Source organism: Malurus melanocephalus, unplaced genomic scaffold (genome assembly GCF_030028575.1).
Source record: "Malurus melanocephalus ecotype Western Australia unplaced genomic scaffold, MMel_1.1 scaffold_671, whole genome shotgun sequence".
Classification (NCBI taxonomy): Eukaryota; Metazoa; Chordata; class Aves; order Passeriformes; family Maluridae; genus Malurus; species Malurus melanocephalus.
This window is the reverse complement of record NW_026623903.1, coordinates 295,043-319,513: the sequence shown is the minus strand read 5'-3', so window position 1 is coordinate 319,513 and position 24,471 is coordinate 295,043. Positions and strand designations below refer to the sequence as shown.

General features: G+C 43.3%; 1 protein-coding gene and 1 long non-coding RNA gene across 3 annotated transcripts in view; one reads left to right on the top strand and one right to left on the bottom strand.

Moving 5' to 3' along the window:
* Positions 1–428: 428 nt before the first annotated feature.
* LOC130584163 (uncharacterized) lies at positions 429–16,392 on the bottom strand. Its single transcript, XR_008966488.1, has 3 exons — positions 15,891–16,392; positions 1,799–2,332; positions 429–1,516 (listed from the first exon to the last, which is right to left on the bottom strand). It is a non-coding gene; the product is annotated as an uncharacterized LOC130584163 (long non-coding RNA).
* A 266-nt stretch (positions 16,393–16,658) lies between these two features.
* Positions 16,659–24,471, top strand: part of FBXO11 (F-box protein 11) — a 67,345-nt gene continuing 59,532 nt past the window's right edge. For both annotated transcript variants that reach the window (XM_057383984.1, XM_057383983.1), the window contains exon 1: positions 16,659–17,101. In XM_057383984.1, the coding sequence (XP_057239967.1) occupies positions 16,990–17,101 (112 nt within the window). In that variant the 5' untranslated portion in view covers positions 16,659–16,989. The remainder of the gene's footprint in view (positions 17,102–24,471) is intronic.

Genomic DNA, 24,471 nt, shown 5'->3' with positions numbered 1-24,471 from the left:
AGCCACAGAGCAGAGTATTTCTTTCCATATTGGTCTGTAGGAGGTAATGGTCAAACACTATGATGATGAAGATGCTCTAAAAAGATACAAAATCTGAGGAGATTAGACTAAAATAAACATAAAAAAGGATGTGTTGGGAGATGATCCTTTTACTTGCAACTTTCACCTTAGCGTGGTAAGGATTGAGATTTTTTTGGCTTTCCTAGTGCATTTTAAATGTTGTGTTTTTCCCTAGGCAAAAAGATGTATTGAGAACAGCATAAGTGGGTGAAAAATACAGGAACTGGCAGATTGAAGTGTCATGGATGATGTTCTGCTTTTTATCAGCTTATTAGGTGAATTTTATATTTGGTTTTGTGCCAGTTGTAAGCCTGGGGAAAATAAATTTTATAAATTAAAAAAAAAAAAAACCCACAGAAAAACCCCAGCATATTGCAATATATTTTCACCTGTTACAAGCATGCAAACTCTTTTTAGAAATGAGTTCTCACATTCTGGGTGGCTTCTAAGAAGTTGATTTCAACCTTTAAAAGAAATGTTAGTTATGTAGAAGTTTTGAAGTGATGCTTTAAGACTGAGATCTTCAGATACTGTGGTAACTGGACTGACTGGCTCAATATGCAGCTATCACAAACCAGCAGGATCTTCCTCTTTCTTTTCAATTTCAATTCATTTGTATTGCTTGGCATCTTGTTTAAAATTTAGCTGAAAATAAAGCCCAGTCAAAACCCGCTCTCAACAGAGTGAATTCCAAATGGTTTGGAAGATGCTTTTGTATCCAAGTACCTCCATTCCCACAGGCGCCCCTTTTCTAGAAACAAGAGACTGAGTTTGAAGTTAATTAAAAACATGAGACAAGATTCTAATTGGTCTGATTTTCTCTCAGAAGGCTTGATCTGCACTTCCCAATTCCTGGCACATGCCCCTAAATCAGCAATATGCCACATCCCTGTTGCCATGCTGCATCTGTGGCTCTGAACAAGCAAAGCCTTTTGCTTACAAGGGAATGTTCAGCCCAGGCCACGGAATTGCAGTTCCACCTCTGTGATCCCACCATTTACCAAAGGCTGCTCCCCCGGATATCTGCTCAACCTGTCTGAACTGATTCGCTGGAAACATTCCTGGCATATGCTTCAGGGAAAAAATGAAAAGAAGAAGCAGAAGAGTGGAAGGGAAATAATGAGAGAAAATTCATTCTGTGTTAGTTAATCTCTCAGAGCTTTATTTCGTCTTGCATTTTGTCACTGAGTACCTCTGAAATTTTTAATTACTCCTTTTTTTTCCTGTTTTTGTTATTTTTACAGGGACTGTGCAGATTGAACTGGAGAATTTCTATTTTGGATACCATTAAGTAAGTATTATCTGCTCATTCTGACAGCTGATCTCTGACAAGAAATCAGCTGTTATCTTTCCTCTTTCTCCTGGGTTCAGATGGAAACATTTCACTTGAAATATTCTCACTGCAAATACAAGGATTTTTCTTTACACCTGACATTATCTCATGCATTCTGGCTCTCTGAAAAAAAAAAGCCTTCCAGTTTTTTTTTTTTTTTTTCAACATCTTTCATACAGCTTACACTTCAATAAAGATGAAATGTTTATCTCTTCAACTTTTATGGCTGGAACACATCTATGCAACAGGAGAGTGCAGTCACAAAGATGCTAGAGCAAGGAAGTTCAATGTCCACAGATGTGTCACGTCATGAAGATTGATTTTGTTTGGTCAAGGCATCCCACACTTCCTTTTTCTGTGGAGATGTTCCTAAAACAATGTCTTGAACTTTGGGAACACCCTTACCTGCTGTGTGATCTGAATTAATATTCTCTATCACAACCTCTTCTTTGCCTTTCCATACTTTTTCTTCTGTGAAGGTTTCACAGGAAGAAGGAATCACAATCACCTTGTTTCTTTACTGCTTATCACGGCCACCGTCTCTCTTGGAATCAAAATACCGCAGTGGAAATCTTCAACTCATTTTCTGTTAGCTCAAGAAACACAGGGCATCCATGTGTATTTATGCAAAGAGAAAACCCCTTTCCGTGTTAAAGCACCTTTCTTGATCCTCTGCAATAAGGCCAGGAAAGGATCCACTGTCCCTCCCAGCCTCCTGGCTTCTCCTCTGCTTTCAGCTGCAGTTTGTGACTGCAGGGCTCCAGAGCAGCCCCATTTCCATGCAGAGTCACCCTGCTCCCCACTCCAGCCCCGTTCAACCATCAGCCCCTGTTCACTGCAGGGTCACGACCCTCCCAGCACATTTGGATAGCTCAGCTTCATCTTTGTCTGTCAGGGAACACTTCAAAGCGCTGCTGGGGTCAGGGTTCAGATCCTTCTCTGCAAAAACAAAAGGAGATTCTAACTGTAGCTTATGAGCAATGATGCAAAGCAACTGCTTGCATTTTGTCAAGGAGAATGAACTAAGCCCAGGCTACCCAATAAACAAATCACTTAAAACGATTTGTAAGTCATAGTGACTCCACATTCTTTTAGGAGGTATCCTGCAGGACTTTGGAGAGACATTTATGGAGGAGCTGTACCTACCAGGAGACAAAGCACTGACTGAAACACTAAAACTCTACCAATGAAATCTAAGCAGTTCCATACTGGAGGGAATTTTCTTCCTTTTCTTGAAATGCAGACATTTCAAAGTTCTAAAGTGSAAGCAAAGACAAGAATAGCAGGATAGCCAAAATCACTCCTTCGGGAATTCCAGACACAATCTATCATGGAATTAGGTACTCACACTAAATTGCAGAAAATAAAAATGTTGCATAAAAGGGAAAATGCAAAAAACAAAATGCTAGCCATATACACTTGTCCACTGTTGAGTTATAATTTACTCACAGTAATATCAGAAAGAATTATTAATCTATAACCAACCTTGTAAATATGAGGAGAGCAGACCAAGTTCCCAGTTGACAACCAGACCAYGCAATTATCCTTGTGCTTGCATGAGATGGAGCAAAGGGAGTATAAAATATCCTGAAGGATGCTGGGATGTTTCAGAGGGTGTTTACCACTTAGAAGAATGCAAAGCAGCATATGAAAAGGTTGGTGATACACGCTGGACCTGAGACAGCAGGGAAGAAAAGTTGGTATGGGCAAATTTCTCAATGACCCTTCTGATGCCCTGTGCTTAGGAAAACAATTAAAAACACCCTGAATTGCTGGACAAAATCCCTTGCCTTAATGCCAATTTGCTTTAATGACATTAAACCTTGTTTTGAAGCCAATGAGGTTATGCAGGGTAAGGGCAGAAAGTGGATCCCTGTCCAGGGAGATGCTCAGGGCTCTCCAGAGGATGACTGGTAATAACACCAGCACATTTCTCACTCTTTACATTTACATCAGTACTGCAAAGCTGCTCCCCTTTCCACACTCTACAAGGACAAGATTAGGYAGATGGAAGGAAAAAAAGTGTGATGGAATAGTAACATCAAAATCTTTAAAACTGCATKATTGGGTTGAAAAAATGAAGGCATTAGTTGTGTAGCTTCTGTGTCTAAAGCCCTCACCAGAGGGCAGCCAGGCTGACAGCTGGCACAGCCTCACTGCAGAGCCATGGGTAGCTGGGAGTCTCCATCAGGGCTAGGAACACAAATCCTCCTCCATACCTGGAGTCAGAAAATCTGCAACAGTGAATTAGGAGAGAACAAACAGGTTTTGTGCCTTTTCTAACCCCCAGAGAGAATTACAGCTGTTTCTTGCCTATAAAATACACAGAAACAAACTTGAACTCCTCGGAAAAGGTTAAAACAAATATATTTCAAGGAATTTAAGTGCTACAATATTGTTAATCCCCAACCCCTCAAAAAAAAGAAAAACACCCCAGAAAAATCATTAAATTTTAAGAGGAGTCAATTATATATCTTTGGAGGATTTTTTGGCATACTGCACTCAAGTTTTGCAACTTCTCAACTGCAGATGCCAGAACTTACTTTTTTTTTTTCTAGAAAGCATTACTTGAACATTATTAAATTATAGCTGAAGTGGGAACCAACACAACACTAAACAAGAACACCAACAAGGACACAAATGCCAATGCTGGTGATGCAAAAAACCACTAAGCCATCTCATCTGACTAAACAGCATAAGGAACAAAAGCCTTTGAATTGTTAACAAGTGAAATCACAAATTGTAGGGTGTGCTATTAAGCATGATATACCACAAGAAACTTTATCACAAACTCTTGGAGCTGGCATTAATTTGTGCTTGGCTGCCACTGCATAAAGCCCAAGTGCACCCCTGAGAGGGGAAATCCTTGTGCCTGTGGAAAATAACTGCGAACTTTGCCCTGTGGCAAGTTTGTAAGAGGCTGACACAGGAAAAAAGAAGTGAGTGGAAAGGATCTGACTGGAAACACAATAGCAGACTTAAAAGGCTCTGATAAATGAAAAGTCATTCTGAGATTAGGGTCTCATTCAAAAAAATAACAAAGACATTTTCTGGTATGTGGCTGAAAATAGATTCCATATGAAAACGCTTAGTAGAGCTTATCAATACTTTTCATTCTCAGCAGCCTCTGAATAAACGCAGCACTTTTAAAAACTCAAATGGCATTTTTAAAACATTCTGAAACTTAKACGCAGAAGCTACACAACTAATGCCTTCATTTTTTCAACCCAATAATGCAGTTTTAAAGATTTTGATGTTACWATTCCATCACACTTTTTTTCCTTCCATCTGCCTAATCTYGTCCTCACTTCTTGTAAAAATGCTACCAGTGAGGAAAAAGAAAATAACTTTCCTTGCCTGAAAACTGAACCAACTTAGAGTCAGTTGATTCAAATATTCCAGAAACTTTGTGGAAAATTTAGAGGAAGTGCTGAGAAGTTTTTATCATTTTCAAACCATCTCCATGATCCCATGAATCTTTAAATCTCCATTAGCAGGGTATATGTAAGACCATGACTCTGCAAAGGCCTGTTATGAACAGAATTTGTTTTCCTCTTCTATTAAAAAAACCAAACAAAAAAACCAAACCACCAAAAAGTCAACTCTGCAGCCATGACTCAAGTGAATAATCATGAGACATCTGTGGGACTACTTCCAGGAGTGGGAAAAGCAGCATATGTCTCCAAAAGTGCTTAGAGCAGTGCAATTCTGCCAATTTTGTCATGCATCTCCTATCTGCTGGTTGAAGCTGCAGCTTTAGGAGTCAAGTGCTTCCATGTGAATCTGAATTCAAACCTAAAAAGTAAAACAAATTTTTAAGTCTGTCAGATAAAAAAAGCTTGGGCAAGTGTGAGACATATGAAGCCCCCAAACTAGATATCACCATGAGTAATAAAGCAATACATACTAAAATGTGTGTGAATGCCACGGAGAGAGCGTGGGCAGGGGTGCCTGCAGATGACAATACTGAGCAGACTGAAGCACTCGTGGATGCAGCAGCTCAGGAAATCAGGAGAGAGCACTGCCCTGGGCTCTGCAGGCTTGCACTCCACCTCCTGCCCTTGCTGAGCAGCCCTGCACAGGAGGATGGCAAACAGCTCTGCATCACTCAGACAGCAAGGGGGAGAAGAGGGGATACTGACAAATCCTGTTTATTTTCACATACCAAATGTGGATAACTACACTTGTATTAATTCACAGAAATGGTAACTACAATTTAACTCCTTCACCAGAGAAATCGCCTAAATGCAGATAGAGCCACAAGGTCATGGACTCTATCACTCCTCTTTGTGCTTCTAYTAAAAATGTAAACTAACAAACAAATCTAATGGATGGCTTGTTTCTTCCCATTTCCACARTGATCCCAGGTTTTCTGCAAGAGTAGAATAAGGCAACCCAAAGTAGCAAACATTTCCTCTACGTTGTCTGAAGTCTGGCAGCTCATAGGGTTGTATTATGTTATAGGAAGCATATTTTACTTTGTTGTGTTTTTCACCCTTATGTGATTTTTTTTTTCCTTTGGTTGCTGTTCAGGCTAATTTGTGTCCTCCAGCAGGAAGCCTGAGTAGCATCTCAAGTGCATCTTGAAGCAGGACTTTGGCAAGCTGATGCTCACAGTGCTCTCTCAGAGGTTTGTCCTTAGGAAGCAGATCCTCCTGGTTGCTGCTGAAAGCATCTCTTCACTGCACTTTCCATCTGCACTGCCTTTTGCTTACCACTCAGGTCAAGGCTGTGTATTCCCCACTCTGCCTGTTGCATTAGTGGCACTCTGAAAGTGAGACTTTCACTGGATGGAAATGTTTGGTGAATTTTTAAATACGGTTATTGATTTCACATTAGTTTTCTTTTATGAATCAGGGAAAGCTCTTATGCGAGGGTAGAACAGCCAAGAAATATTTGACAAGTTGTTTAAAATCTACTGCCTGGAAGRAGCCTGAGAGATCAATTAATTTATTTTCCTGATTTTYCAGTATATTCTTTAAACATATTTTCACTGACTATTATTCTCCACCCTGAAGAATACACAAAAGTGATCATATATTTCCTGCAGCAGAGGCGACTGCCTYCTGGATCTCTGCCACAAGAGATATGGATGTTTTGCCCAAAGCTGTTTTTTTCCTCTCCTTCAATGAAACATGATTAGAACAAAATGATTTTGCCTCTGCACCAGTCCRTACCAATTCTGTTTTAGGGCATCAAACCTGTAAAAAGGACAGATTCTTTGCATGTATGCAAACTGCTCTAACTGTTACATCAGTTTATTTCACATCCCACGAGTGTTCTTTTGGATACAGATTATTGACTGCTCTTTAGTGAATAACTTTTTAGTCATTCTTGGGCCTCAAAAAATTTCCTTTGAATGTTTTATGCAAGAGTATTCATTATGAGCAATTAATGTACTGAAAATGCCAGCACCTCCAGAAGGCATTATATAAAAGATGAGTAAATTCATGGTCATGCATCAYTCAAACTTCCTGCACTTTTCATTCTTTTTAAATTTATGTCTTACATTGTAGTACAAYAGCTTGTATGAATTTGATGACCTGAATGGAATAATGTCAAAAATGTCTTTCTGTGTATTTCAGAAATGGAAAGCAATCAATTAAGAGTTTTAGCTACCACTGTTTTTTAGGTATGACATGTCACAGCTTCATAGCAATTCCAAGTATTTACCTTGGAACATCTCTTCACATTTTTCAGTCAGAGGCCAAAAAMAAATTGGTTCAGAGGAAGCTTCTGTCTACATAGAGAMATTCATAGAAAGTGAGGRAAGTCTTTTGTATCAACTGGAGGGWGAAAGGACTATTTATACCCATTTATATTGGCAGTTGTTAAGTTTCATAATGCAGAACAACTTGAATTTAAACTTGTTAAACTTTTCCCTTTGACATGTGGAAGAATCTCAGATTGTTTCACTTAATTCAATAAGCRTTAAGCCTTGAAAATGATGCACGTTTCACATGGCTGTCCAAATGCTCCAAGAAGTATTTTAAAGATAGTGCCAGCTAATTAAGCAAATCCAGGAGCAGCAGATTGTGATCTAATTTCCAGCAGCACTTGAAGTAACAGTGAGTGAGTGAGTGGTTTGCAGTGCTGGAAGGAGAGGAGAGGTCATTGCCACCCTTAGCTGCAGTCCCAGGCAGCACATAGCTCTGTCCTGTGTCACACACACACCCAGCACAGGGTGAGCACAGTTCAGGGGCTGCTTCATCCCCGGCASGAACACAGCTCCCCAAAACCAGGAGAACCTTCAGCTCTCAGCTCTGCARSTAYCMAYGTTMTTCCCTGWTTTACACAGTCACTCCTCCAGGTCWTGGKACAAGTGCCATCTTTGTACCTTTTTGAGGGGAGACGTATGAGAAGTGTTCATGAAAGAAAGGTTTGTTGACTGGGCTTTATTCATCTTTTAGCTGACACAGGTAATTGCTAAGTTTAATACTGAGTTAGCAACGAAGTACTTTGGATTTTAGACAAAAGTTGCATCAGCTGCAGAAAGGTTAAGAATAAACATAATGCCAGTTGACTCTCCCTCATGCACTACAATACAGGAAATATGGTTGGAATAGGGTCTGTATTTCAATTCAATTATATTTGGCAGCTCAATTAGAATTGCTCACTCTAACACAGATATTTCCTCTTTCAGCGTGCTATAGTAATGGATATTCATCCCTTTTTATCTCACCTATGAGTGATGAACAGGAAGTTTCTAATTAAAACCAATGCCAAACATTCCATTCCCCAATCTTCACCTTTTTATGTTCCTTCACTGACTACTCTTCCACACCTCCAAAAATTGACTCATAGATTGGACTGCCACCTTCTTTTTCTTTGCAGGCTGAGTATGGAAATATTGCATACAAATAGTCCAGCAGAGCGTGGTGCAACAGAACCAGTGACCTGTCGAGATGCTGACGTAGGCAGTGGGAACTGCAGCATGGTGATAGCAACCCTTTCTACCCAAACGTGTTCAGAGCTCTGCAAAATTCCAGCACTGAGCAGCCACAGCCCTGCCCAGCACTGACTACTGCACCTCATGGCATGTTGGAACACAGCCTAGAGAGAGAAAAATTGATTTCATGCTTTTTCTTCTTCTCAGTTGTTTGCTGCCTCACATATCACTAAAAAAAAATAAATTGTAGAATGCCTCACTACACTTTTTGTTGTGAACAACTATTAACTAGTCCAGACCCAAAGTGGTTCACAGAAGCAATGCCATCCACACAGATGTAAATCTGAAAAAACCCAGCTTGCATTAAAATATGCCTGGTTTTGCCAAGCAGCTTAGAAGACAAAGCCATCCATTTAATGACATACAATTATAAGATCACCAGTTTGATTAAAAAGAAACACAAGGGTCAGCTGTTAAGAAATGAWGATTACAAAACCAACAATAAAGGTTGAACATTTATAAACTTCTAGAGCAACAGCTTCTCTACCGATGTTGAACATGTCAGCAACCTGACATTTGGATGAATATCCATTAGTATAGGATGCTGAAAGAGGAAATGTTTTTTTCCAAAAAACAGCATAGAGACATYACTTCTCTTTATCCAATTCCTAACAGGAACATTCTCTAAAATATTACACTAATCTTGTCTTACTCAAGTTTTCTTTYTCAGCTTAGCTAACTGAGACTTGAAAACACATTATAATCTTGATTTCCCATTTTCCTCTTCTGATTTGCTGTGAAGAAAACCATAAAACTTGAGCAAGCAATGAGAAGATTTAAGACTCGGGAACTCAGTGACTCAGTAAATCTGAGTTTGTAGTACTGGACAGAGCCAAGTGGAGGAAAACCAGATTTTATTTAACATACTTAAATCAGTTGTTCTGTAAGCTGTCCTCACAGTGAATATGAATTTCCACACACTATATAAATTTTGTCAAGGCCTAGATCACACTCACGCTCACCACCAAGAGTTGGTGGAGTGGATTTTACAGTGCCATTGATCACATTTATRCACACATTCTTCTGAATGGATGATGTCTCCTCCATCTCTGCTTATCAGCATCAAGATAATGATAAGAGCCCGAGATGTTAGGGTTTCACCACAGAAATAGGGTTACTGGAGAGTTCTGAAAGATCACAACCAAGCTTCTCATGTAATAAAGATGGGATAGCAAAACCTTCTAACTCCAGAATAACCTAGGATGGCAGCTGAGCAAGGAGATACCTGCAGCATGTTACCTTTAAAATTTACTACATTTGGTCAGTTATTCCTAGTGGAACACCTTCTGCTGTCGATTAGCTGACCCTGCTGAGGCATTGGAATGTGCACACGGAAAATGGAGGATAAACAGAAGCAGAAATGTCACCACCACACGGATAACTGGAAAAACCACGCAGCACTGTAGAAAGTCAATGTAAGACTGTAAGACATTCGGTGCCAACTTCTGTTCCGTGCCCTCGGCAGCAAAAGGCCAAAGCTCCTYGAAGGCAACAACCAACATCACCACCACGTGGCAACAGAGAGAAATCAACTGCTCAAAGCCACTTGGGACACTGTACTCTGCGTGTGCTCCCACGCTGGTCATTGCTGAAGGACATGCTGACCCCTGCCTGCATGGACAGCTCAGCCACAGAGTGCAGCCACAGGTCCTAGAAACATCTAAATAAAACAATAAAACACCTCTGAGGAGAATGGCTCTGAGCTGAAGGTGCCATTGCAGGATTGAAGGTGCCATTGCAGGATCACAGAGAGCCCATGTGTGTGCAGGCTCCCTTCAGCACAGCCACAGGTCCTAGGGCAGTGCACTGTGTGTGAGAGCATTGCAATAAAACAYCTCTGAGGAGAATGGCTCTRRSCCCAGCCACAGGGGAACACTGAAGATGCAATTCCAGGATTGAAGGTGCCATTGCAGGATCACAGAGAGCCCATGGGTGTGCAGCTCCCTTCAGCACACAGGGGCCATCCTTTCCCACCCCTCTCTGCACTCATTGCATTGTCTGTGCCTTCAGCAGCATTGGGTACAGTCACACCCCCTCCTTGTGCTGCTGCAGAAACGCTGCCTGACACAACAGGGGACAGAAAAAACGCGATTGTGAGGACCAGGATTGCAAATTCATGGCAATGGCAGTTTGGACCCTAACTGCAAAACACCCTTCAGGGCATTCAGAAAAACGCTTTCTGGTGAAACRTCTCTTGGTCACAATGATAATAAGACCTTTTCCCTCACTTATCAGACAGGGCACAACCAAGAGGTCCACCTGAGAGTGCAAGATGGAGAAAAAGGACCTGAATTCCTCTCTGCACAGCCTAGAGAAGGAGCAAACTGGCAAGACATATGCACACAATGTGCTACATTTTTTTTTTCCTTGGTGGGGGGGGGGGTTTCAATCTGTCTATACTTAGAAAACTCTTATGTAGAAAAGGATATGGCTTTGATTTGGGACATTTAAAATGCCATCAGTCTACCAGGCAGCAAAGTGAAAATTTGTAATATCTCTCTTTTTAGCATGACAAACTTGCTCCCACCAGTTAACAAAATCGTTGTTAGGGTTCAAACTGTCAGCACCAATAAAAGCCACACACACCTGCTCTCCAGATTTGAAGGCCACTGTATTCACTGATGATGAATGGTGATGGTGAGACCACTGTCATGTTCCTGCCTCCAGGACTGAAAGAAGCATCACTGTTCACCACTGACCGACCCCTCTCTGTATGGAGACAGCAAATCCCTCTAAGCACCCCACCTCTGGCTGCTCTACAACTGTTTGGAACATTGAAAATGAAGGTTGCTCATAACAAAGATGAAGCAAAGTGTTCCTAACTGCTCCTGCCACTCTAGGCCTGTGATGGACATGCTTCAGGGAACATAAATACTTTGTAAAATTGAAGAGCTCAAAATCCCACAGAGATATTTTTAAGGAAGAACCATCCTCTAAACCAGCATTTTCATAAAGAAGCCATTATTTTCCTTTGATAGGTCTAAATCTGGAGCCAGGGCCTCACACAGCTCCAGTCTCCTGGTATTAAATGATTGATTTTTCCAGTTGTGACTATTGAATATACTTCTTGTAAACATTCCTCATTTGGGATGTGACTCAAATTCATTCTGCTGAAAGGTCTCTTCAGGCTGCATTCTCTGCAAGGCAATATAAACAACAGCCACACCAACCATATTTGGGGGGCAGAAAACCCCAGCTCTAAAGACAGAACTCAGCATATGGACATACTGCTGWTGCAGTGTGCAACACAAAAGTAGACTCTAAAGAATAAAAATTGAGTGAAGCTCGTACTTTATCTCTGTCCATGCATGTCTGAAAAGGAGCAGAGAGAAGCAAGCCTTGAATGAATGAGAACCACCAAGTCAAAATAGTATCTCAGTATTATATTGTGTCTAGGCAGATCATTCAAGACACTTGTGCTGTTTTGACAGGTCACTCATAAAACTGTGTGATTTATACCCATTGCATTTTAATTAACAATGAAGCTTTGCATCAGTCCASACTGAAACACCTAAATTCAATACAATTCAGAGGACTGAGCTTGGACACTGAGATTTCAGTGGAGGGCAGTGGGTACTACCCAGAAAAAKGGCCTGAAAATACAGATTGAGACAGCTCCACAGTCCTTCTCCCTCCCCTTGAACATACTCCCAAAAACTCCAGAAGGCAGCTGATGTGTAGATATTTATCTGGCTATGAAATATCTACCAAGACAGCTAACAATGCTTTAAAACTCAAACACAATCCCTCCAGGACTTTTTTTTTCAGGAGTTGCTTTTATTAAAGAAAATTAATGGGTACTGAAGTACCACTCATGCTTCCAGAGAGCTTTTGTTAGGGCAGAATCAGAATTAACATGTTAGATAAACATGTTGCAACAGTCATGTGAGCTTATAGGAAACAASACACATTCCCCACCCTGAGGTCTTTATTTTTAGTGCAGAAACCAGGTTGGTATAGCAACAGCAAACATCCCAGCCACAGACATTCACCCAGAAGGCAACCCAGGAAGGTCAGCTAACATCAAGCTGGATTTCAGGAGACATGGATTCCAGGTAAAAGGAGGAAAGATTTAGGAGTCTTTTTCTGCAAGAGTGGGAAAATTCTAGCTGCATGAGATGAGATGTAAAACACAATTAAGAGGAACTGAGGGTCAGAGACAGTGCAACAAAATGGCATTGAAATTTTTGAGCTGCAGAGCAAGCATGTTCAACCAGTTCTAGGTAACATTAGCTTTTCCTGAAAGGCTCACATCTTTCTTCCAATCTTAGAAGAAACAACCTCTAAGTTAAAGAGCTACAACTCAAAAATCCACAGTGGGTCAGTCCCAAATCTTCAATGCAGTATTTTTAGCCAAGAGACATATTAACAGCATATGAAATGGTTAGAAATAATAGGCAAAATTCTTATGYTTCTGAAAACAATAACATGACACTGYGGAGAAAACCTTAGGTAAGGACTCCTGTACCCTGGGTTCTGTTCATAGCCCTGTTAAYAGCCTGGAAATGCTCTTGGACAAGGCATTTCAGCCCTTTCTGCTTCACTTTGATCTGTACAGAGAGGGAGAGACGTGGTTCCTTTGCAAAGCCACTTGGATCGATTAAAAAGCACAATTAAAAAATACTCCTTATATTTCTTGTTCAAATCCATGATGAGCTGTAGCTAAAGGCTCTGTGGTGGGCTTTGTGTAACAAACTATAACCGTGCTCTCAAAATACTTCTTGCTCTCTCCCAAATATTAGAAAGCAAAAGCTAAGGAGAACAYAGTGCATTTGCCACTTAATTAAAAGCCGGCAATTCAGTTGGTGAGTTTTTTTGGTGATTTTCTTTTTTCAATTTTCAAAATTATTCCATTTCTGAGTAATTTTCAAGTAGAGCTTTAGGCCATGATATACAGGTCTATCCTTACTTGTTTTGTGAACCCCTTAGAAGTAAATCACAGATTATAGATTCATTGAAATCTGTCATCGTGGACTTGTTGTGTTAAAGCAATACCCACATCCCCAAGGTAAGTATGGATCATGACAGCTTACATAAACGTGTCCCACACTGAAAGAACTTCTACCAGGCTCTGAAGCAAGACCTTTCAGGTTGCTAGCAGGCATTGTACATTAAAGGGAATAAAATAGTGGTGATTCCTGCAGATCACCCTGGTCTCAAACAGCCTAGCTGACTTAACAGTTCACACCATCCCATACTCATTTCCCAATCCTGTTTATTCTGTGACCCCACCACTTCTAATCCCTTGGCAATACTCTGAGATTCTAGAAAAGAAACCCTGCAGTGTGTTTATCATCCTGATCTTCGAGTTGTTTTAACTGCCTTCACGCTAGAGCAGGTGAGCTGACCCAAAGCTGCTCTGCTGTCTCTGCACATCACCCTCCCAAACAGGAATCCCCTTCATGACAACACCTCTCTCCATCAAGGTGCCCATCTCTAACCATTCYCTGCTAACACATAATTAACAAGTTACTGTTATCACTAACACTCCATAGCACCTCTTCCTCCATGCAGCAAGGAAGGTGATCTCTTCAAAGCAGCAGCCAACTCTTCAAGTAGAAACAGAGAACCAGTTATCATTAACATTTAAATACACACACATTTGAAGTTCAGTGCAGCTTAGAAGATAGTCTGAATATGATGAGCTAGCACTTGACAACTCTGTCCAAATTGCTTATGATATAAATGCTCCAAGCAAGCTCTTCACCCAGTCTTACACCTTTCTGTTCATAATGTGAAGCTGCTCAAGGGTCACCAAAAGGTGATTTGTGRCCAACATAACCAGCCCAGCAAGCCTTTCTATTGTTGACAATTATGCAAAAAGATCCCTGTACAGTTCAGTTCCACTTCCCATTCGCTCTCTTCCCAATCTAAATAAAGAAAAARCTGTCCTGACAAAGGCAAAATTATCTTGCCAGTATAAATCACACCCACATTCAGGAATGGCTTATTAGCACATCATACAGAATGGCTTAAAGCACCTCCAGCAGTGGTCAATATAATGAAGCCCACATTATTAATTTGGGCTTTCAGTGCCACTTCCATCACAGAATGGTGTTTTCCTTCTCAGAGGCTTTACAGCAGCACAGGATTGCTAAGGATAACATTTTAGAGACTGACAAGCAAACCTGAAATTATGATCAAGTCCAAGATTGGATACCTTTAACTGCTCTGAGTCCCAGTTAGGATACCTTTAACTGCTATGGGAAGAGATTCAGAGTTCTAGTCAATAATGTTCTGATGAGTTTTCAGGCTTTTTGCTGTCTGGCCTTCTAAAGCACAGACAGACAAGACCATTGCAACTATTTCTTTACTCCATGCTTTATAAGCAMATATTGAATACTTACAGTAATCAATTTTTTTGCACCAGTACTTTATTTAATAACTTGATTAAGCTTGTCTTATTCAGCAAGCACTGTATCAACTCAGAGAATTTATCACAAACTTCTGCAAACCCTTCTATAGATTGCCCTCCATGCATTTTGGCAGTAAGACTACATCTTGGACCTCAAGGAGCTAGTACAGTGTTTTCTACGCCAAGAGATCAGTGAGTTTCAAAGGTCAAGACTTTTTAAGGAAGTTTACAGTCTGCTTCAATTAAGTGAAATTTTATTCTAGTATCAAAAGCTTCAGATTCTAGATTTTTTTCTGTGTGAAAATTAGCTTGTCATCCACCCTTGAACAGGCTTTAGACAGCACTAAAAATTTGGATTTTATCTATATTGAGCAATTTCAGGTAATCTTGTGACACCAAGAACTCATGTRCTTGATGAAGAGAGTACAATTAGAACAGCTGAAGAGAAATGGATTCAAACTATCAAAATACTCTCGTTTAAAGATTGTAAGTCTTTAAGGATGGGAAAAATCCTTAACTGTGACAGCAAGTTCAGCACAATAGTTGGGGAAGGTTATTCTTCCCATTCAATAGTTAAAGCAGWGTTTCACAATATTATTATCAAAAATAAAAATACTTTTATGATATTTACATGTAATTATGTARCTCTACAGAATGTTCAGTACAGTAGCCTGGTAATTGTSCTTACAGAAACTGGCCCCAAACAGACTGAYGTTTACATTTTTCCCTATGAAGTTCTTCTCACAGGAGCTTAACTGCTGTAATATTAGGGGAAGAAATAATGAAATTAACAAGAATTGCTTTCCTCAGATATGGAAAAACATCCTCCATGGTCACGCCTCAAAGTAACAAGTCTCAAAMGTCAAAAAAGCTCCTTAACAACTGAAATTTCTCAAACATTTATTTTTGGTCTCACATGAACTGAAGACTTACCATTTCCCTGCCATTTCCTTTAAAATCACAAGTATAAATGTTTTTAAAGCTTTTCCTTTGTAAAAKATGTCATTTCCAATAGCTATGTTATACCTTCATTTGTCAGCTTTAAACAAGCTGCTACCTAATGTGTTTTTAATTACCATCATTTATTTACATTTTATACCAGATAACACTCTTTTGCTTTGCAGGCACAGACAAGGGCCCTGGTTCCAGAAGCGCCCAGTGCTTAGTTTAAATAGGACTAGACACAAACCCACCTTCRCAGCATTAGAAGCAGACTCCTGGGCAACCCTACAAAGATCTCTTCCTTACTGCTTGTGCTGTGCCATCCATTTTATTAAGGGATTTCTGAAAACGAAAAAGACCCCAGTTAACTTCATKTACTTTTTCTCCCTGCTGAGGCCACCGGCAAAGCACCAACACAACAAATACTAACAGAACAGAAGCCTCACACACTGTCTAAAGCGCTAGACCAAGATGAAGAGGATATCGTTGCATTAGCAAAAGGCAGCACAAACACGACTGTGCACACCGGGCAAGGAACACGACAATTCCAGCAAGAAAAAATGGTTAACAGCCAGCCAGGAAAGCGAAGCGAGCCGACAGCCGCAGCACGGCTAATCCCAGCCTAGGCAGGGTTACCAAGGCGCACGGCACCACAACAAGGCACCTCCGCCAGACGCCCGCCCCCCCTCCGTTCCTCATCATCCACGGCCTCAGGGAGCCTGGCGGGCCCCTCCGCGGCCCCTCAGCTGCCGGCGGCTCCCGGGCRGCCCCAGGCCCGGCTCCCCAGGCCCGGCTCCCCCGCCGGTTCCTCACAGCGCCACAGCCACAACCGGGCCCGAGCGCCGCCATTGCCGCCCCACACGCGCGGCCCCGGCCTTTTATACCCGCCCCGCCGCCCCACCCCGCCCGCCCGCCGATAGTACGGCGGCGCTCATTGGCCAAGCCGCCGCCGGCCGTTTGTGTGCGGCGCGGCGATTGGCGGAGCCCCGCCGTCCAACGGCCGGCCGCTCGCGAGCGCGTCCCTGGCGGTGTCAATGGCTCCTCCTGCCACGGAGCAGCGACGGGCCTGAGCCGGGCAGGATCGCGGGATCGCCGGGGGCCGGCACGGGGGGGCGCGGCGCCATCGTCCCCCACAGCAGCGCTGCGAGAGCCGGCGGCTCCTCTGCCTTCGAGCGAGCCGGCAGCGGCGGCGGGACCCGCGCTCGGAGATTTCCCCCCCCGCCCTTCCCTGCTGCCCGCGCCTGCGAGGCGGCCGCTCCGGGGCTCCCTCCGAGCGCCCCCGTCCCCGCCGAGGCACCGGTTGCCGGAGGATTCCCCCCCTCCCCTCCCGCCGCCCACACGAGCCGGCAAATGAACTCGGTCCGAGCCGCCAACAGGAGACCCAGGCGAGTGTCCAGGCCGCGCCCGGTGCAGCAGCAGCAGCAGGAGAGGAACAACGCCGCCGCCGCCGCCGGGGATCGGGGTAAGCCGGGCTCGGGGCCCGCCCTGCGCGGAGACCGGCAGGAAAAGCCCAGGCTGCTTCACCCTTGGCTCCCGCTCAGGCCGCGCTTTGTTTGGCTCGGGCTCTGCCCCGGCTCGGGGGGAGGCGGGGGCTCGGCCCCTTCCCCGGCCGGGGAGGGGGGGAGCCGATCGCCCGCGGGCCCTCGGGACAGGACACCCCCCCGAGCCCCCGCCCCGTCCCCGGGGACCGCCAGCGGCCGAGCACCGGAGCCTCCCCGCGGGGAGCGGCGGCCCGGGCCCCCGAGGGGCGCGGGGGGAGAGCGCCCGGGGGGCTGCGGGGCGGGGGGAGGCGGCGGCGCCGGGCGATTTGCGGCACCTTCTCCGAAATGGTGTCCGGGGGCGGCGGCCCCGGCTGTGGCCGAGGCTCCGCGGGGCCGGGCCCGCCGCGCCGCGCCTGCTGCGCAGTTGGGGCTCCATTGGCGGCGGGGCGGGGGGGCCGCGGCCCAGCGGCCATTGATCCCCCCCGGCCCCGCCGCCCCCGCCGCCCCGGAGCCGAGAGGAGAGGAGAGGATCGGGGGCTCGGGCCGCCCGCGCCTCAGCCCTGCCCGGCCSGGCCTAGCCTGAAAATGTTGACAATTGCGAGCTAATGGGGGAAARCACCATTGTGTGAGGGCATGAGGAAGCGGCGAGGTGGGATTCGCCCCCGATGGAGCCCGGAGCGATGGGGCTGCGGCCCCTCGGCCCTGTGGCTGTCGCCCCAGCGGTGGCTCTGGGGGTGCCACTGTGCCTGTGCTCCCAATGTGCAGGGCTGCTGGTGCCTGGGCTTGCTTTTTTTTTGAAGGCGAGATGGGGGTGGGATTGGAGGAGACATTTTGCATGTCTTATCTGGTGGATTGGATTTTAATTTTTTATGCATTACCTGTCACAACTCCGGCGTGATAAAGGAGACTGATCCGTAGTGCGGTCTTAGGTGTACAAATGCCTTTTTAAAATTAAAATAAAAAAAGGCTGCATTGTCAGCTGGATGTCTTTTGTTTGAMTATCTAGGATATCATATTGAGAACAAGATATTTAAACTACGGAGGTACGTCGCGATAAATATTTTAGTGCAGTTTATGCAATCAAAACATTTTAAGTAAATGTAATAAAGAAAATTTAATCTGAGGAAGTATTTTTAATTCTCCATTCCTCCCCCTCCCCTCCCTCCCCTTCCTTCCCCCGCCCCCCCTCTCACACATTGGTCAGAGCAAAGAATGTTACCCAGACCAGATTGCTGTGTATATAACCAGAGGATGTGATGTCTTATGCCCAATTATGGGTCTTGTGTAAACCTTCCAAAATCTTCAGTAATTRTATAATTAAAATTACTTCTTTGATATACTGACATTTAAAAGAAGAACAACAACACATAAAAAAGGCAAAACAACAACACAAAAAAAGAACTTCTTCCTCTCAAAGACAAGCACTGAGGATTTTCATCATCCATGTTCCATATGCGGAATACAGACTTTTTTTCAACCCCATGGTTTACTTTGCCTTTTAAACAGAAGAAAATACAACTTCTAAAAGGCATCCAGAATGATGTGCTTATGGATTAAATGCAGTGATTACTCAATYTTACATTGGACTGCCACTGTGTATTTGTTACTAATTTGCTAAAGATACAGGCAGAAACTTTCTCTATTCAAATGGGAGGCTGCACTGTATTTGTATTATTCTGACATTTCTGGAACTCTAGATCCACCAATTTTTTTATGCTATATTGTTCTGTGCTGTTGACCACTTAGTAGTGATGAAATCATAACAAAATCAAGTTCCACAATTTGTGGAAATTGCCATTCCATATGGATCCATATGCTATCTTTTTGCTTGCATTTTTGAAGGTCAGTTGTGCTAGGTCTCAYTTGCCCAAAAATGTATCAACAGCATTAAGGTTTTCTTGTCATTACTGTTCTATGTATATTTGGGTGTCTCTAGTGCAGTTTCTATTCCTATCTCAGAACTGATAAGGTCTGATCCACTACATGTAAAAGGTAATTTCAGTTTTACCTGTGACTTTGATTGCTTTGGGCAGGGCTATTGCAGTAAAGGCTGATGAATAATGCTGCTAAATTAAAAGCCGATACACTGGGGTTAGACTGTACTGTGCAAATCAGTGTTGACTTTTTTCACCTTTATTCCCAAGCAATGTAGGTCATCCTAAAAAAGGCTGTACAAAAGAATCAGTGTAAGTTATTAGGAAAGGGTTTCTATTGAACTCAGATTTAAATTTGTTTAAAAAAACTCTTATTGGATAGGGTGAGTGCAGCTGTGACTGAACAAAAATTATTTTTTGTTATTGTTAATTTCTTTCCTCTTTCATATTACAGCACAGTGCTTATAAACACAGATATCATGGGACAGGTTTGATAATGCAGCTCACGGTTAATCTTTGGAACTTCTTGTTTCTTATCATTAGATTGCTTAGTAAAACGTGTACTAGGTCTTGAGCTTTATTTATTATTTAATGCTGTGTAAGTAGACAGTGTTTTACAACTGAGTAACAGCTGTTACATGTTCACCACTGGATAAAAATCAAGTTATGGTGCCTATTGTTAATAAATAGATCACTGGGAAAAATGCTTTTATAAAATTATACGTCAAAGCTTCCTTGTAATAATTTAAAAATCATACAAAGCTGTGCTTCATGCTGAAGTGATTCTCATTTTATGTTTGTAGTAGGAACATCCCTAGTGAATATATAACCATGCTGTCTATATTATACATTGMTATATAATACCTGTGTACCTGTGTTGTGATTAGTGAGGAATGGAGAGCATAAATGATTGCAGATAAAACTGTTTTCTCCCCCAGACTCACTGTGTTGTACAGCCAAGATAAGATGTCATCAGGATATACTTCCCAAGATGTTTTGCCTTATGCTCTGCTGTTCACACCTCCCTCCATCTAAATTAGCCACCCTGGCTACACTCTGCTACTTCTGTTTTACCTTCTCCCTCCTGATCTCTCTCCAGTCACCAGTGGGGTGGCCAGTGGTTTATTCAGTGGTTTGGCAATTCTGCATGAAGGATATAGAATAGATGTGCCCTTTTATTTTCTCTAGGACAAAGGTTACCCAAAAGGAAATCTGGACTGGGTAATGTCTGTGCTTAAATATTCCTRTGTTTGCCTATAATGCTGTTTTTTTCTTCCTTGATTGTATAGGTTTGGCTTGTTTTAGGAAGAACACAAGGTTAGGCATTTCAAAAAACAAAGATATTTTGTTCAGAATGCAGCTGAAATTGTCAACCTCCCAGCATATTTTTGTTTCTGTTTTTCCTGAAGTAGTAAGTCCTCTAGTGCCTATGTGGCTCTGTAAAGCAGCAGATGACTGGCTGTGGTACTGGTGAGGTTGTGAGCTGCATGTCCAGAATGCAGGGTCTCAGGATGGTTTCCTGAGTGCTGTGAGTGSCCAGCGTGCAGCGGTGGCAGCTGCATGTGCCCGGTGCTGGGTGCTGGGTGCTGCTGCTGTGTGCTGGCAGTGTCCATGTGACAGAGCAGGGACTGCCTCCGGGGCTGCCTCTGCCAAACGCTAACTGCCATTTTTTTCCCAGGTTGATTTTTGGCACCGGTGCTGCTGCAAGGGAATGGATAACACTGAACTCCTGTGGGTGTGGTGGGACTGTGGCAGCTCCAATTTAGATTGGGTTAAGCTGTGTCAATACTTTTGGAGCTGAGGCAAATTTCATACRTGCGGCCTGTAAACCTACCTTGCARGTTTGCTTGCCCTGCTCGCCCCAGTCTGTTCTGCAGTGAAAACAAGGTACATACACCCATAGAGTCTGTGTGTCACTCTGCAGCTTCTGGACCTGTTAGCTCATTTCAGCCTAAGTTGACAAAGGGGTGTGAAGTTAAGTTTTGTGGAAATTATTGGCTGGGCAGAGGATGAAGACAATGTGGGAAAGACATTTATAACTCACCCTCTCTACCTATGCCAAGAAGCAGAAACCAGCTGGCCTGTCAGCACACAGGGTAATTGAATTAGTCATTTGTCTGTATAGGGGACACGAGGGCTTGACGTACTKGGAGAAAGAGTAGGTTAGGCTGTGTGAAACACAAACATGTAGAAACTAAGCTCTAGTAGAGTCCTTGCTCACAACGTTTGAATTTTGTAATGTTGAGATGAATATCTCAGGTAAGGAGTCTTTCTTTGACTCTGTTTCACTTGTATGTGTGTAAGCATGTGTATGATTATATATGATTTTTTTTAGAATACTTTTTTTTTTTTTTAGTATGTGCACCCCAGAAGGCTTGCTTGGTGAGTGCAGGGTGGTAACAGTAACTGAAGTAAATTACTCTTACGCTGAATCAAGTGCTTGCTTCAGAATATCTAAATGGGTTTCAGTTTTTGTGGGGTCACCCCTTAGGGCAAGAAGTCAAGTTTGGCATCAATTGCTCCAGGTAGAAAGAAATCTAGTTAAGGCTTTTCTGTATTTCTTAGAAGAGAGTCTTGGGCTGAGAAAAGATATATTTACATATGCAAATGTAATGCTTGTTTTGCTATGAAAAATTTCCAAAGTTTGCCTTACAGATAGAAGTTAAGAGTCTATAAGCTTGGTTTTCTTCAGGTATTCTGTTTCCCAAAGCCTCATTCTGCATTGCAAGTACRAAGGAAAATCTGTGTACCTCTGTTGTCCTTCATGTAGGACAAATGCCTAAGCCTATGCTAAAGCTTTCTATTTCATTTGGAGAGATCAAAATCATGTGTATTTGGCATACACAACAGTGTTCATTGCCTATAGTTTTGGTATATTTTAGTTATTCACAACACTATTAACATCGGTTGTAGTTTCCCAAAAATACCACATCTTTTTTTACTTTCTRTGATACAAAAGCTTGGAGCCCAGTGGTTTAAGAGGTAATGAAGTCTCCTCCATGGATCTATTTTATGTCTTTGTGCTTGGAGGGAGGATTACGCTCTGTGCCCCRCTCATTGCTCTGGTGCTTCCTGCGACAGCCACAGTTACAGAGCAGACCAAAGCTGACCAATGTATGTCAAGCTTTTAGTGCAGGTGTGCAGCATCTCATTTGTTGAGCATAGGTAAACATTTAGTGCATTAGGTATGAGTCTGTAATGTGTATGTGTAGAATTGGGGCACTGGGAGCACTGTGGCAGCCCAGCAGCTGCTGGGAAGGTCAGGCTGGCAGGCTGCTTTCCACGGGCAGCTTCCTCAGCAGCGCCGTGTGCCTGGCAAATGCTGAATGTGCGGCGCCTGCGCAGAGCCGCTGCTGTGCCATGTGTTTGCACGGCACACTGAGCACACACAGAGACAGACAGACAGACAGACAGACATACACACATACACACACACATACACACGGGGGTGGCACCCCAGGGGCAGCTTCCTCAGCAGCGCGGTGTGCCTGGCAAATGCTGAATGTGCGGCGCCTGCGCAGAGCCGCTGCTGTGCCATGTGTTTGCACGGCTCTCTGAGCACACACACGCACACAGACAGACAGACAGACAGACAGACAGACACACATACACACGGGGGTGGCACCCCAGGGGCTGCTGCTGCTGCAGCCAGGACAGCCCCTGCAGCCAGGACAGCTCCTGCAGCCACACTCTGCCCTGGCTCCCTGGGCTGATGGCAAGGAGGATGCACCAGTTATATTGTTAACGTGCAGCACCTGCAGCAGCACTTMAACTTCCTCTCGCAGCCTGTGCCTGGAAACGAGATGGTCTGCTAGCAAGAGGAGGAGGTAGTGTGCTTCTGTGAGATTCCTCAATTGTATTGATTAGTGATTAAGTATCTTCAGTCTTATACATTGCAGCAGATACAACAGGAGAATTAAACCAGMACTGTGCAACATATGGACAGCAAGAGCAGAGGTGAACTGACTGAGTCAACGGGAATTGAGAAAATGGAAGGTCTGTCCRGTAGACTTCGTCATTACCTATTAATCCTTTCATGTTTTCAGATTAAGTATCTTTTTGTTTCTTACTTTTGCAATATTTCTGTTTAACACTTGGATTGGAAGGGAAGCAAAATTTGGTGATTCTTGTTTGTAATACTAAGATGTAGTATCTGAATGTAATCTAGGATTTTAGTTTGAGTCTTTCAGTTCTTGTGAAATTGGGGCCAAGAAGAGGGAAGAGGAAGAAAGCAAGTTTAAATATGCAGTGAAATTACAGAACATCAAAATTCTGCTTTTATAGTATATTACTACTTTTAAATTTTTGTAGAAGAAAAGAGTAAGTTTTAGATGTAGGTTCCTAAGCAAAGAAGATGCTCTAGAGGCCTCTTCAGTTATGTGCATTGTACTTCCTGTTAGAAAGTTTAGTGAACTTTTCTTGAAGTGATTAAAATCTATGAATCTGGAATCCTTCTTAAAAGATAGCTTGAATGGTGGTTWTTGTGGTTCCTCTCAATGACACTTTTCCTGATGTTGCTGCTGCCTGTTCTTAAAATTATTATTCTTCTGTGGGTAGAAGCTGGGAGGACATGGACAATGAACATTTACAAAACCTGAAGTKTTTTTCGGGAGGCTTTTGGGGACTATTTTTTGTGCCCTCCTCTGAGTTACTYCCTTTAGATAGATTTTTACAAGAGAACTAACTAATTTTAGAGCCTGCTTGCTAGAGGAAAGGGTTGTCCTGTATACCTAGGAGCTTCTAACTCCATGCTCTTAGCCTTTGCCTTTGACACTCTTAGCTCCTGAATCATGTCAGCACGGAAACTAAGCCTCCARAACACTGTTGAGTAGTTAGCTGCTGGTTTGGCTGTTGGAGCCATCTGACTGCAGGGTTGGGTGGCTGTGTTAGGGGATTGGTGGTCTGTGGGACTGGCCCTTGTCCTCACAGGTCACCCTTGGATCAGCTTGGCTGTGGTGTGGCTCTGGAGCCTGCCCAGCGCCTGGTGTCGGTTCTGTGTATTTGAGAGGAGTGCTTGCAGTGCTGCTGGGGCTGTGTGCTGTGGGACATACAATGAAACCTACTGTTCCTTGTAACTGAAACCTGCCGTTTCCATTCTGTTGCCASGTTTGTCAGGTCCCTCTGATGTCTCATGTGAGCGTTCAGGCACTGCTTTGTTCTGGGAGCTCAAACTGCTGCAGAGTTGAGCTCTGCCTAGAAACCTTGTCACTCAGGCTCCTGAGTTTGTTTCTGTTGAGCAGCTGTACCTTCTTGATTCTATATAGGTTATTCCACCAAAGCCTATAGAGATATACTTCCCATACATACCGGATATCACTGGTATTCCAGTATCAAACTAATAGTAGTGTTTATCTTCTTGCACAACCAGTTGTGTGCTCCCAAAAACTGATTCAGCTGTACCATGTGAGTGGCAGTCTGGTGCTGGTAGAGCRTGTGAAGCTTTTCCTGGCTCTTTCTCTGCTGATTGACTGCACTGA